Source organism: Neovison vison, chromosome 7 (assembly GCF_020171115.1).
Source record: "Neovison vison isolate M4711 chromosome 7, ASM_NN_V1, whole genome shotgun sequence".
Classification (NCBI taxonomy): Eukaryota; Metazoa; Chordata; class Mammalia; order Carnivora; family Mustelidae; genus Neogale; species Neogale vison.
Window position 1 is genome coordinate 148,980,141 of NC_058097.1, and position 15,224 is coordinate 148,995,364.

Below are 15,224 nucleotides of genomic sequence, written 5' to 3' on the forward strand. Positions count from 1 at the left end.
GGATCATGACCTGCATTGAAGGCAGATGCTTAACCAACTGAGCCACCCAAGTGGACACTCCTGAAATGAATGTAAAGGTAGAAAGTATCAACAAAGAAATAGAAAATATAAAGAAGGACCCAATGGAAATGTTACAATCGAAAGTAAAATAACCAAAACAAAAAACTCATTGGACTCAGTAGAACAGAGATGACAACCAAGAATCAGTGAACTTGAAGATAGATTCATAGTAATCAACTAATCTGAACAACAGAGAAAAAATGTTTTTTAAAAAATGAACAGAGCCTAAATAAAATCTTTAAAAAAAAAAAAAAAAGGGTGCCTGGGTGGCTCAGTGGGTTAAGCCGCTGCCTTCGGCTCAGGTCATGATCTCAGGGTCCTGGGATCGAGTCCCGCATCGGGCTCTCTGCTCAGCAGGGAGCCTGCTTCCTCCTCTCTCTCTGCCTGCCTCTCTGCCTACTTGTGATCTGTCTTTGTCAAATAAATAAAATAAAATCTTTAAAAAAAAAAAAGAACAGAGCCTGAGGCCTTATGAGGCAGTTATCTAATTCATGTCATCAAAATTCCAGAAGCTTGTAAAAGAAGTATTTGAAGAAATAATATATGAACATTCCCCAAATTTGACAAAAGACGTGAGCCTAGAGATCCAAGAAGTTCAATGAACCCTAAACAATGACCAAGTGAGGTGAAGGAATAAATGCCCAGCCATTCAGACCTGACATGAGACAGCTCTGACAGGATAAACTAGCTGAAGCCCTCCTGCCACTTTGATCAAAACTTCATCAGGTCTCTTTGACTTCTTCCTCTTCCATTCCTTTCTTTCTCTCCCCTTCACAGATGTTGATCTGTAATCAATATCTTACACCCCAAACTCTATCTCAGCGTCTGCTTCTGGGAATACCCAATCTGTAACATCAGTGCAGACAACAGAAGTATGGAGCAAAGAACTGAACCCAGGTAGTGTAGATTCAGAGTCCATGTCCTTAGAGGCGACCAGAGGCAGATTTGCCATGAAGCTTAAGCTTCAAGGCACCTAATTTGCACAAACCCTTTCTGAGGCCCCCAGGATTGGGAGGATGTGTGAACCTAACAATGTGCTCACATTGCTATCTGATATTTGCAAAATGTGCCCCCAAAAGCTGTTTTAACCACTATTGGTTACATTATCTCTTTCCAGTCTGACTCCCTCTCCATTACACTTTCCCTCCTAACACTTCTGATTGAGAGAATGTTGAAATGGCCATGGACCTTTATTTACAACTGAGTAGTCATCTCAGACTGCTTTCTGCCCACAGAAGTTTGGGGGTTATAGTAGTTAGAGTAACACCCTTCCTAAAGATGCCCATGTCCTAGTTCCCCAAACCTGAGACTTTCAGGGTATGATTAAGTTAAGGATCTTGACATGGGGAGATTATCCTGGATTGATCTTGGTGGGACTGGTGTAATCACAAAGGTCCTTAAAAGAGTCAGAGGAGGAGGATGTGACAGTAGAAGCAAAGTCAAAATGAAATGTAAACATGTTATATCTATGATTTTGAGGATGAAGGAAGGGGCTATGAATCAAGAAATGCAGGCATCCCATAAAACTGGAAAAAGCAAGGAATAGATTCTCCTCCAGAGCCTCCAGAAGAAACAGTCCTGCAGACACCTTGACTTCAGCCCAGTGAAATCCATTTCAGACTTCTAAACTCCAGAAATGTAAGATAATAAATATGAGTTGTTCCAAGTCACTAAGTTTGTGGTAATTTGTTACAGCAGCAATAGAAAACTGATACCAGGGTCTGATGGCATCTTTTTTCTTCCTTTTCTTCTTTCCGTCCTTCCTTCTTTCCTCCCTCCCTCACTCCCTCCCTTTTTTCTTCCCTTTTTTTGGTATTTTCTTTGTCTTTAACTCAAACTTGCAGTGCTTCTTCTGATAAAATTATCTTAAAACTTATTTTAAAGTATATGTATGTATGTAATCTCTGTACCGAACACGAAGCTCTAACTCATAACCCTAAGAGCAAGAGTCACATGCTCCACTGATTGAGCCAGCCAAGTGCCCCTCATTTAAAACTTTTGATTATTTTCTATAAACCTTATTGGAATTCATTCTGTTAAACAAAAGCCACATCTATATTTCTTTTGGGGCAACTTGGGCTGCGAGTCGGGATGCTGTGGTACAATAATGTTAAGATTCTTAGAAGCATTTTTGCCAGTTGAAATAGTTTACTTTATAGAGAACACTCTTAAGACTCTTTGAAGTACTCTTGTTTACCAGAAAGACTCTAAGAAATGCCCTTAAGATTCTCTGAAGCTCTCTCTACTAGGCAATGCCTTTAAATCTTTCTAAGGTCGCAACAATGAGTCTTTAGAACCATATTTTTGAAAGCTTTACCTGGAGGTCATACTTCACTTGTACCACCCTGAGCTTGTTGCACAACTCTCTCTTTTCCTGAGAGCCCTTTATTGTGCTTTCTTGTTTACATCTGTTTTCCCTCCTGAGTCAGGGGTTGGATGTGCTATTTCTCTATGTCCTCAGCATCGTGACAGAGGTGCTAAGTATTTGTTGAATGAACGAATGAACATTGCCTGGCAGGGGAGGGGGGGAGTATCCTAGTCAGACAATAATAATAATGTTTTTGCTTAAGTGGCCATAGGTATGTGGTATAGAGCAATGACCCAGGATCCCAGTTTTAGGTTTGATAGGTCCTAGATTTGTCATGCAGCGACCCTAATCAACTTCACCCTCTTTACCTTCGGTCAGAATTCTGCTTTTTATGATGGCTCAGATGTCAAGTCTTCTGTGAAGTGTTTCCTTCCCTCTGCTCCTCCACAGCTCTCCCCGAGCAGCGCGTCGTCATGAGGAACCACCTCATTTACTCACCTGGATTTCCCCATCAGAATCCAGTCGTGTCTGTACTTCCATCCCCGATCCAGAAGGGTGAGTATTCGGGGGGTGGCGCTGTTCAGCCGTAGACCAGGGAATTCGTCCTCCCACACCCGCGCCTCAGTTTTCCCGAGCGTGAACCGGGCATCGTGGAAACATCTTGCCAGGGCTGAGCTTTGGTGGAGGGCTCGCGGACCCTGAGGGCAGTCCCCGCCCCCGCGGAGGAGCTAGGGGGCAGCCGAGGCAGAGATGGCGAGCGCCGGGAGGCGTCAGAGCAAAGGAGGGCGGGGGGCCTGAGGCGGGGCTGCCCGGCGGGTCCGAGTCCGGCGGGGCGTGGCGGCGCGGCGCGGGGCGGGCGCAGCGCTCGCCGGGGCTTGGCCCGAAGGTCCGAGGGGACACGCGCGAGAGCCGGCGATGGGCCCCGCGGCGGGGCTGGTGGCTTTGCTGGCGATGCTGGCGCTCCAGGCAGGCGACCCGTCAGGGGCCGCGGCGCGGGGGGACACGTTCTCGGCGCTGACCAGCGTGGCTCGCGCCCTGGCGCCCGAGCGCCGGCTGCTGGGGCTGCTGCGGCGCTACCTGCGCGGGGAGGAGGCGCGGCTGCGCGACCTGACCAGGTGAGAATAAGCGCGCGCGGTGGTCCCGGAGGCGCGTGAGTCGGGGAGACTGAGTCAGAGGGCGAGACCGAGGCACCGTGCGGTAGGGTGGCGGGTGACTCAGTCTTATTGTAGCTCAGCGTGGGACCTCAGACTCCGTTTGAGAGTAGGGTTAAGAGCCTCACTAGACCGTAAGGCTGAGACACCGCGTGGCCCACTGTGGCCGTCGGACTCACTGTCCCCCTGTGTGGGACCCCCGACACACCATGGCATGAGATAAAGGAGAAAGAGACCGAGCGTGACCTCGGGGACGCTGTATACACAGTGTGGAGCCTCGAACTCCGTCGCACACACCCAGTGGCACCCAGGGCCATCTTCACACAGCCAAGTTGATGCGCTGTGGCAAATTGTGGTGGGAGTGACTCAGGCCTAGTAGGAGGACCTCATAGGGCATGCGGGTGGGTCCCCAGGCTCTGTGCCACAGAGACACAGCGCGACTGCAAGAGCGAGAGGGAGAGAAAATACAGTGTCACTGTAGCCACGTGTGTGACAGAGAAGGGGTGTTTAGTAGGAAGTGACATTGTGTGACCCTGTGGGAGATTTACGTGCCTTTGGGACTGGATGGGCACGATGGTATGGATATGTCTGCAGCATTCTGGATGCTGCTTGTACAGCTCAGTATATGAATAAGGTTTCGTGTTCATTAACTCATTCAGTAGGGGTGTTTGCCTATTCTGAGCCACACACTTTTCCAGGCAGTGGGGATAAAATGGTGAGCAAGACCCAACTCTGCCCTCAGGGAGCTTGGAGTCGGTGGCATCATGATTATTATTCAGAGATGTCCATTGTCTCCTTTGTTTTCAACTCTCCTTCTCTTCCCATATTTAATAAGAGTTCTCTAAATTCTAAATAAAGGGGCGCCTGGGTGGCTCAGTGGGTTAAGCCTCTGCCTTCAGCTCAGCTCATGATCTCAGGGTCCTATGATCAAGCCCTGCATTGGGCTCTCTGCTCAGCAGGGAGCCTGCTTCCCCTCTCTCTCTACCAGCCTCTCTGTCTACTAGCGATCTCTCTCTCTCTGTGTCAAATAAATAAAATCTTCAAAAAAAGATTTAAATTCTAAGTATGAGATAATTGAGATTTAACATGTGTATATTGAGACCAAGAAAACAGTAGGGAAAACCATACTTGATACTAGAGGATACTAAGTGCAGCACACACAAGCCGATGCTCAGCTAATACTGTTTGCCATACAAGCAGCAAACTCGAGTGCTACACACTGTGGCATAAAAGACTGTAGACTTGGCATGCTGGGTCACTGTAATCATGTATTGACTATCAAACTGAAAAATGAATGACTGTATTGTGTGATACATTGTGTTTGAGTATGTTGTGTCTTCTCTGCTTAGGACATGAAGAAACCTCCAGCCGTGCTGTAACCACATAGCTATCTGAATAAATTGAAATATGTCTTACATCATCTGGCCCTCTGCTGAGCTGAGGCCAACAGAGAGCTGTCTCACAATACACCGCTGATATAGCTGAGCGAGTGTATGCGATAGTAATACTAATTCTGGGGTGCATAGGAAGAAGGCATGTGGGACACTGTGGCAGTGGGAGAGAGCCCTGTTGGAGAGAATCAGGCTATGTGTGGAAGCGTGTGTGAAAGATCTTGTTACTCAATGGCGACTGAATGATAATGTGATTTGGTATGTGCTCTTAAGTATGTAGCTTGCATATAAGCAGTTATATGTGTGTTTAAATTTACTATCAGTTTCGAATAGTGTGAATTGAATATACACACATGCACACACAGAAAATGTATGTGTGTGTTATAATAGTAAAGGATAAGTTCAGTAATTCTTGTACTCTTCAGGGTTGCATAGTTGCCCGGTGTTTTATGGGCCTACTCTATAAAGCAAAATGTTTTAATTCTGTTCTTAGTCCACATGCATCGGAGTCTAGGTTTATTGGTGGAAATAAAAGACTCTTCTCTTTGATTTGAGATTCCACCGAGTTCCCTGCTTCCATGTGCTCATTCTCATACCACTAATCTCTTTAGTTGGGTGACTCAGGTAGAGATGGGGGGGGGCAAGATCCTGATGCCAGGCCTCCCAGGGAACAGGTTCAGAACAGAGACATGGCACTGTGGATCAGGGTGACTGATGGAGGGGACGGGGGACACTGATGCTGGTCTCCTTTACTGTCTCATCACCATGGTCATCGTCACAGCTTTTTCACTGAACCCTAATTTCATTTGCTCCTTACACACATGCTTTGAAATAGGTTTGTATGGCTCTCATAAACAAATGAAAAATCATTTAAAATATAAGAAAACTAAAGTTTAGTAGCCTTACCTGAGATTATACATTAGTAGGTAGCAAAATCCAGGACTAGGACATAGTTCTTTTGATTGTTTCTTGCTATTATGCCATTAGGTATGTCCTTACTGCTTGCTTTATCTGCTGTGCCAGGACCCAGACCAAACCACATAACTGCTGAGATTTTATGAATAGCTGGAGTACATAGTGGTTAAGAGTCTGGATGCAGGAATTTAATAGACCTTTGCTTGAATCCTTGGCTCTGACCTTGGGCAACGTCCTTTACCTCTTTAAGCATTATTTTCCTAATCTGCAAAATGATGATAATGATAGCACCTACCCCACAGACTTGGTAGAAGGATTAGTACCATGTAAAGGCATTTATCATATTGCTTGAAATGTAGTAGGTGCTCAACAAATGTTAGCTCTGTGTGATTTTTTTGTTTATTTTGAGACTGCCTGGTGAAACTAGACTCCACCTTTGTCTCTAAGCAGTAGCTAAGATTGTGAGAGCCTAGATAATAAGAAAGATTCAGAAAAATTCTAGATTCTCTTCTCCTATGAGCTATGAACATTTAATTTCAGAAAGTTTAGTTTGATATCTTAGAGACTGTCTGTTCCTTAATCAATGCTCTAAAACCTAGTGAGATGTTTGCTTTCTAAAACAAAAATTTTGGCAGTTCTACTTATTTTCCTTATAATCCCAATCTGGTGATCTAATGTGACTTGAGATGTTATTTCTAAGGACCTCAGTAGATAGTCTTCTTTAAATTTCTGAATTTAGAAATAAAATATTTTGGGGGTGCCTGAGTGGCTCAGGTAGTTAAGCGTTTGCCTTCAGCCTAGGTCGTGATTCTGGGATCCTAGATCTAGCAGAGGCTGGCTTCCTGTTCAGCAAGTTCTCCCTTTACCTCTGCACCATGCCCCCCATGTACTCTCTTGCTCTCTCTCTCAAATAAATAAACAAAAGCTTTTTGAAAAAAGAAATATTTTTCAATGTTGAAACTACTCCTTACCCCAAGTTAATGAATAAAAATTTTTACTAGTTAAATATACATATATATAGCTTTTTTTATTTTGCTATTTCAGTTTTAAAAAGCTACCAAGATGGAAAAAGTATTATCAGCAGCAGTAATTTTTGTGTTATGAATTAAGCATTTGGAATGTCTCAGAAGAACTGAGACACAGCCATTGCTGAATTCTCAAGGAGAAACATATTGAATTAAAATAGCCTACATATTGCGGCTGGATAACCTATCCAGGCTATGTTTAATGCAGGATTGGGTTGCAAATTTTATGTGCAGATTCCTGAAGCAAGGATCTGATTTTCTACTCTCAGCAACATTTGCTAAAGCAAAAAGCCATTTAGGAAAACTTAAGGTTTGAATTCAGCATCCAGTGATTCGGTCTCTGAAAACCAGCTATTTGCTCAGAGGCTGGGAATAGGGCCAATGTTTGGATTCCAAACCAGTCTTAGATATCTGTTGATAGGTTTTTTTCTTTGTGTGACAGAAAAATGATGTATCTGAATGCCGAACTGAATTATGTGCTGCCGTAGAGATCAAACCCCTGCCCTAAATAAACTGACCCCATAACACAAAGTATCATGCGAAGAGAACAAGGCACTGGGGCTTTTGAATGCTGGAGGACTTGGGAGAAATTTTCACGTCTCTGCCTTGTGACTTTCCTCTGATGCCTGTTAAACATCCTCAAGCACCAAATGAAGAATCTATTTATTCAGTTATGGAAAAGATGATGGAAAGAAACAATAGAATGGTCATGCTGAAAGGATCCAGAGAGACCTTCTAGATTAGACCAGTTCTGTCATATTACAGAGGAGCAAACTGAGGGACAGTTGGAGGCCAGGTCTCCTTCCAATCCAACTGTCTATAAAATTACTGCCCACTCAGCCTCAGTTGTCCTTGGATACTTACTCTTCAGGCTGGATTCAAGCCCAAGTCTCTGTTTGTAAGTGTTTTCGTCTAGCAATGAAATATCTTGCACTAAGTAGTTCCATATGGAGCTGGAGCAGGAGCAGGAGCAGGAGCAGGAAATAATGGGCAGTAAAAAAAAAAAAAAAAATTAAAATCCCACCCCAGGAGGCTGGTTTAGTTTTTAAAACTGTAGAGTAGCCATTCTCAAAGTGCCTTGTTTCAGAGATCAGAGACATCCTGGGACTTGACAGGGTTCTCATTTCCTCTCTGGGGCACCAAGGCCCAGATTCTCGTCCCTTAGTTTATGCTTGAATTCAACTCTTGGCTCCTTGGAGGCACCTGGAGGCAAGTCATCTTCTATTTCAGGCTCCACCCTTGAGAAACCCTTAGGTCAGACTCGGTTTCAAGGCAATGAATCCCCCAGCCCTGCCACTCCCTCTGTTCTTAACTTTCATCCCTACCTCCTCACTCAAGTCTTCCACTCTGGCCAAAGAATGCCTATTTGCTCACCGCTCTTGAGCACATGCCTTTAAACCCATGTCCTCTTCACTTTGCACACACTTTTTTCTTTTTACTTCCATTGTTGTTATTATATTACTCCTGGAATTAATAATTTTAAATCAAGGGAAAAAATTTTAGAGGGCATGCCAACAACTCTTAGGTCTGGCTTATTATCGTCAATAAATTGTAATCATGTTAATCCTAATAGTGTGTTAGAAATGGAATAATTATAGTATGCCAGGAAAGGAAACAGCATCTTTTGCTGATGTGAACACTGTTTTAGGACATCTGAAAAGGAGAAAAATTAACTAGAAAGATGGTCACTTCTGGTCCTTTTCTACACATTTGGCAAGCCAGAGAGGCTGGACGCCTGCTGGACCACCCCACATCCACCTCCCCCGTTAAAGCTACTAGATTTTTATGTGGACTTCTTCCTGAATATCTCCCTTGAATCTATCCCGACCTCTGCCCTCACTGTCATTATTATGGTTCAGACCCTCCTTACTCTTGCTTCCACTTTTGAATTGACCTCCAGACAGTTCTTTCTGCCTCCACTCTTCCCCACTTCTGAACCCCACCCTCTCACAGATTCGTATATGTAAACATTTCCTAGTGTATCCAGCTCTCACCTAAAACCTTTTGGCGGCTTCTAATTGCACTCAAGGTAAAACCCAAATTCCTCAGCAGGGCCTGTGGGGTGCTCTTCTCTTGTCCAATCTGACCTACACATCATCCTCCCAACACACCTAGGGTTCCAGCACTACTGAACAGCTCAGAACTCCCCCTACCATTTCTCTCTGTCCCTTCATGCATGTTGAATTGTCTCTGACTGCCTCTCCTCCCTTCGTCATGTCTTGTCTTTTCATCCCTAGCATCTAGCATGGAGTCTGCCATCTAGCAAGTAACCAGTTTAGACCGACTTATTAATGAACACATACTTGTCAAGCCGCTGTGCTTTTGTATATGTTAGTCCCATTGGATCAAAAAATATTCTTCCTGTGAGAGAAGATGAGCATGGGTCCTGAACAAGGATGACATGAAAATTCGTGAAGCGTTCTGTATTTTTTGAATCACTGTGATGTACGCCTGAAACTAATGTAACACTGTGAGTCAACTATACTCAAGTTAAAAAAAAAAAAAATTCTTCCTTTTTTGTTTTAGCTCCATGGAAACAGTATGGCAAAATCAGTGAGAGCAAGCTTCAGAGTCAGGAAGATTTGGGTTCAGATCTGGTTTTGTCACTAACAGTGTGGCCTTGTTTCAATTTTTTCTCTCTTCATTGTTGGTTTGATAAAATCTAATCTGAGGATGGGGGAATTAAATGAGACAAAATAGGGGCGCCTGGGTGGCTCAGTGGGTTAAGCCACTGCCTTCGGCTCAGGTCATGATCTCAGCGTCCTGGGATCGAGTCCCGCATCGGGCTCTCTGCTCAGCAGGGAGCCTGCTTCCCTCTCTCTCTCTCTCTGCCTGCCTCTCCATCTACTTGTGATTTCTCACTGTCAAATAAATACATAAAATCTTTAAAAAAAAATGAGACAAAATATATATAAAGCACTTAGCAGAATGCCTAGTACGTGGTAAAGGCTCAGTACGTAGCAGCTTTCAATTATTTAATCCTTTAGGACTCAGATCAAGTGCCATTTCCTCCAGGAAGTCTTCCCTTACACCTTCTAACTTCCGCCTGGGTTAGGGGCCTTGCCTCCAAGTAGCTGGAGCGTTACATGGCTCTTTATAAGCTCTCTTCTCTCCTGGCCGGTATCAATTATTGCAATCAATTATTGCAATTAATTTCACAGCATTTTTGAGCTTCTACCAGATTCTAAATATTGATATGAGTGATGAGAGGAAAGGTTTTCTGGCTTGTGAACTGCTTGAGAGCTCCACCCTGTCTTGCCTTTGAATCTTTAGCATCTAGCGTGGTCCCTGATGTACAGTAACTGATGAGCAGAGACTGACTCATTGAATGAACAAATGGATGGACCTCCTTCTCTTGTCTTGGTAGTTTTCATGTTCTTTGAGCTTATTGGCTAGAGGATTATGTGAGTTGCCAAGGGTTCATGTTTCATTTTTAACTACTCCAAATGCACATACACCATGCCAGCCTTTGCTAGGGGCGGTGGCTGTATCAGTAAGCGAGATCGTTCTACTCCTCTCTTCCAGATTCTATGACAAGGTGCTTTCTTTGCACGAGGATTCGGCAACCCCTGTGTCTAACCCTCTGCTTGCATTTACTCTCATCAAACGCCTACAGTCTGACTGGAGGAATGTGGTACATAGTCTGGAGGCCAGTGAGAACATCCGAGGTAATGAGGAGGAGGGCTGGAGGGTAAGAGAAGATTCTGTCTCCTGATTCTGGAAAGGAGAGAGATTCTGGTGGAATGTGATGAAGGGTAATGAAGTGGGTAGGTATCACTCCATCTTCATAGCTTTTGTTATTAACAGAGAATTAAGGTCCTCTTGTTAATATGTCTATGTGATTGTACATTAGAAAGCACTTTTGGGGGGCCTGGCTGGCTCAGATGGTGGAGCTTGAGACTCTTGATCTTGGGGTTGTGAGTTCCAGCCCCATGTTAGGTGTAGAGCTTACTTAAAAATAAAATCTTCAAAAAAAAAAAAAAAAAAGATGCTTTCATGTCCATTATCTCATTTGAGCTTCACCATAACCCTATGAAGAAGTACAGGTTATATCATTCCATTTACATATTTGTCTAATAATTTGTACTTGATTAAACTATAATGTGATCTGAAGCAAGTCAGTTTCCTAATTTATTCTACTTTGTACTTGAAGAAATTTGTTGACTTTGGGGAGATTAGGAGGAAGAACAGTTATCCCCACAAAGTGCAAGATTCCTGGAGACAGGATGGAACAACATGCGTGTGCTTTAGTTTTTACTCTAGAGCTTATGTTCCTCATTCAGAAGATTGTATTAAGCCTCCACTCTGCACCAGGACTCTGCTAGCCATGGGAAATAAAAACACATAAAACATGTTATTTGAAATATTTGAAGAGGTGGTTATGCCTTGCCTGTATTAAATGCTCACCGCCTGTTTTTTGAATGGTGGATTGGTGTTTTTACCGCCTTGACAGCTCTGAAAGATGGTTATGAGAAGGTGGAGCAGGACCTCCCAGCCTTTGAGGACGTGGAGGGAGCAGCAAGGGCCTTGATGAGGCTGCAGGATGTGTACATGCTCAACGTGAAGGGCCTGGCCCGAGGCGTCTTCCAAAGAGTCGCTGGCTCCGCCGTCACTAACCTGTACAGCCCCAGGAGGCTCTTCTCCCTCACGGCAGATGACTGCTTCCAAGTTGGCAAGGTAATGGTATCCAGAGAGAGAGAGCGAAGCTCTCAGCCCTTGTTTTTTGTGGATAAAGGAACTATATCCTGATTGCTTTTACATGCTTTAAGTCCTTCCAGCAAACTTGGAAATTTAGTATAATTCCCCATTTTCAGATGAAGAAGCTGAAGGTCAGACACAGTAAATAATCTGCCCAAGGTTACACAATTTTAAGTAGCAGAAATAAATTCTGAACCTGGGTCTTTTAACCCTGAGTCCCATGTTCTTTCCATAATAACTAAGGTAATCACATATGCAGGATATTCTGGAGAGTAAAGGGAGTGTTACTAGTTATGGCCGGACAACAGACATAAATTGGGACTGGAAAAAATGGTCCTGGGGTCACCCTAACAGTAGTGCCCTGCCAGCAGATGAAAGGCTGGGTGGAAAGGAGAAGCAGGGTTCAAGGTTGGGGAAGGGGAGAAGAGATAGAGATGTGAGGTAAGGTCACGAAAACTCAGCCTCCTGAGACTTTCTGGAATCCTTTGCAACATTTCCTGAGCATTTAGAAGTATTGGATTAAGGTAGTGTCAAAAAGCTGAGGCCATTCACTGAAGATTACTTGAGGAAATAGACTTCAGGAACCTTCCATATGAGAAATTTAACTGATCTTTGATCATAACTTATAAGCACACTTGAGGTTATTTTACAATATATTCTTTGTTAGCCTTTGCCACAAGAAGTAATGGAGTAAGTCCTTTTTAATTTTGAAGATGTGTATTGTAGGAAAGTAAAATTTCCCAGCCCCTGCAGTATTCATTAGCATATCTGAGACTGGGCCTCATGTGCCCTGATTTTAAGTTTTAGAGATCAGTTTTCCAAATTAGTGCAGGGTGGGTTGCCCTAAGACTCTCTATGTACCATTTTCCCTTCTCTAGGATTCTGAATGGAATCAGCTCAATCATCATGTTCATGGCTAATTTAAATTTCAGCCAGGTAAAATAGTTCTGTGTATGGTACCAATATACACTTCATTTGTGAAGCCTTTCTGAAACTAAAACCATATGTTGAAAATGCAATAAGTGCCTTCCTGAAACCCTCACCGCCCATCTTTATTTTTGTCTTAATTCACTTATTTTAAAAGATAAAACATTTCAAATATAAGAAAACTACATAAAATAATATAACAAGCAATCATACCTATAATTGAGGTGAAATATGTTAAAATTTTGCAATGTTCATTTCAAATTTTTAAAAATAAATTTATGTAAAACAGAAGGCATTAAGGTTAATATTAAAAAATGAATTTACATATAGCTCAATAAAGCCCCCCTTCTCTTTCTCCTCACCACTCCTGACCCCTCCCTTCCACTCAACCCTTGCCTGGGTGCCCAGGAACTGTCCTAAGCCATACAATATAGGTGTACTATCCTGAGTCCAGCTTCTTTCAGCACACTGGATCTGTGAAATTTATCCACCTGTTGCATTTATTAATAGTTCATTCCTTTTTATTGCTGAGTAGTATTCCGTTGTATGAGTATACTACATGCTGTTTATCCAGTCTACTAGGAATGGATGCTTGCACTTTTTCTAGCCTGGGCTACTGTGAATAAAGCTGCTATTAACATTCTTGTCTTTTTAACAATTGTTTTTATTTCTCTGGGAGTGGTCTTGCCAGGTCAAAGAAAAAGCTTCAATAATTATTAACGTGTGGCCAAATTTATTTCATCTACACATCTCTAATCTCCTCCTCCATGGATTATTTCAAAGCAGATCAGCCTTTCTAGTTTCTGAAATTCTTAGTTGTCTAATTGTACTTTGCCACAGTCATGTCTATTGACTCTTGCTCATGACTGATTATTTCCTGATATGGTTTATTATGTTTGTGAGCTTATTTTTAGCAGAACTTTTTTTTCCCCATCTAGAAGAATCTCTGTGACTGGAGTTATGGGATTATCACTCCAAAGGGTTCTGGATTTTCTTTTTCCAGTACTCTGGTGGTATCACTGGCCTAAGATTCCTTTTTTTTTTTTTTTTGAGTACATTATATATGAATGATTTATTTATTTTATAATACAAAGTTTGTGCCTTTTGACCCCCTTCACCCATTTCACTCTCCCCCTACTTGCCACCTCTGGCAACCAGTCTGTTCTCTGTATCTATAGGCTCGGGTTTTTGTTATTGTGCTTTTATTTTAGATTCCACGTGTAAGTGAGATCGTATGGTATTTGTCTTTCTCTGTCTAACTTATTTCACTTAGCGTAATGCCCTCAAGGTCCATCCATGTTGTTGGAAGTGGCAACTTTCCTTTTTAATGGCTGAATAATATTCCATCGTGTGTGTGTGTGTGTGTGTGTGTGTGTGTGTGTGACATTTCTTTATCCATTCATCCATCAATGGACACTTAAGTTGTTTCCATATCTTGACTGTTGTAAATAATACTGGCAATGAACATGGGGGTGCATATCTTTTCGGGTTAGTGTTTCCATTTTATTTAGATAAATACCAGAAGTGGAATTGGTAGATCAAACTTCTGTTTTTGATTTTTTGAGGAACCTCCGTATTATTTTCCACATTGGCTGCACCAATTTACTTTCCTGCCAACAGTGCATAGCACTATTGCTCTACGTCCTTGCCAGCACGATTTCTTGTCCTTTTGATAATAGCTACTCTAACAGGCAAGAGGTGATATCTCATTGTGGTTTTGATTTGCACTGACCATAGATCCATTATGATATTGATTTCTTGGCCTGGAGTTTCCTGAGCTATATGAATAATGCAGATTCAAACCCTAAACTCACATGAAACATAGGCTCAAGACTGTGAATATTTTAAGGAGACATTTTGCTTCCTCTGAACAATATCCAGACAGAAACAAACCAGTTTTCTTGACTCTTTGCAACAATGGGTAGATTTTTTCTGGTCTACCTTTCCTTTAAGGTATAGTTTTTCATGGATTTCAGTTTTATGAGTGTGTCTTTGTTCTAGTGCCTAGGTTTTGGGAGGTGTAAGGGGGGGCTCATGTGGGCAGTATAACCAAATTTTGCTAAGTACCGGGATTACTAACACTGCCCCCATCTTAAGCAGCTTCAGCATCTGCTCTTAAGCTCATTGCTGAGGTTTTTAGCTCCTTTTTTGTTTCTGGTACCTGGGTATATTCCATTCTTTCTTGAAAATATATCATAAAATATTTGTTATATTTTATTCAAAAGTTCCAAGTCTTTTTGCTTGGAAGGATTCCAGTTATCTCAATCTACCATATTTTTGGGACTTGGGAAAACTTAAACAAATTGTTAACTTAGCAGAAAAAGTTCAGTCATTTTGGCTGTTATTCTTCAACTCAACCTTTTTACATAAACAGGAAAAGTAAGGATCAGAGAAATAACATGGCAGATGAATGGCAGACCTGGGAGAAAAGCTGATTTACTGTTTTAGACTGCAGAGTTTCAGTACCTCTAGGTTCTGCCCTGTCTTTTTGCCGGTTGGAAGTTAGAGTAGAATTAGAATTTTTTGTAAGAGTGCTTCCAACTCTGTGATTTTATAATTCCATGCTGTCTCCAACATCTACTTCCAGGAAATTCCACCTGCAGTGCTGGCATTCTTGTTAACTGTAAGCTGTTAAAAGACAGGAGCAAGCTCTAGTACACCTTGCCACATTCCCGCCTTCCAACATTTAATATAGAAAAAAGTCACTGGGCTGTTTGAGCATTCCCATGTGGGTCTAATACATTGTGTT

The 15,224-nt window shown here is 42.6% G+C and overlaps 1 protein-coding gene and 1 pseudogene across 2 annotated transcripts in view; both read left to right on the forward strand.

The window, feature by feature from the left end:
• Positions 1-3,283: 3,283 nt before the first annotated feature.
• P4HA3 (prolyl 4-hydroxylase subunit alpha 3) overlaps positions 3,284-15,224 on the forward strand; it is a 39,301-nt gene continuing 27,360 nt past the window's right edge. For both annotated transcript variants that reach the window (XM_044258553.1, XM_044258552.1), the window contains exons 1-3: positions 3,284-3,483; positions 10,376-10,518; positions 11,304-11,527. In XM_044258553.1, coding sequence (XP_044114488.1) covers positions 3,284-3,483; positions 10,376-10,518; positions 11,304-11,527 — 567 coding nt within the window. The remainder of the gene's footprint in view (positions 3,484-10,375; positions 10,519-11,303; positions 11,528-15,224) is intronic.
• LOC122914839 lies at positions 9,216-9,281 on the forward strand (annotated as a pseudogene).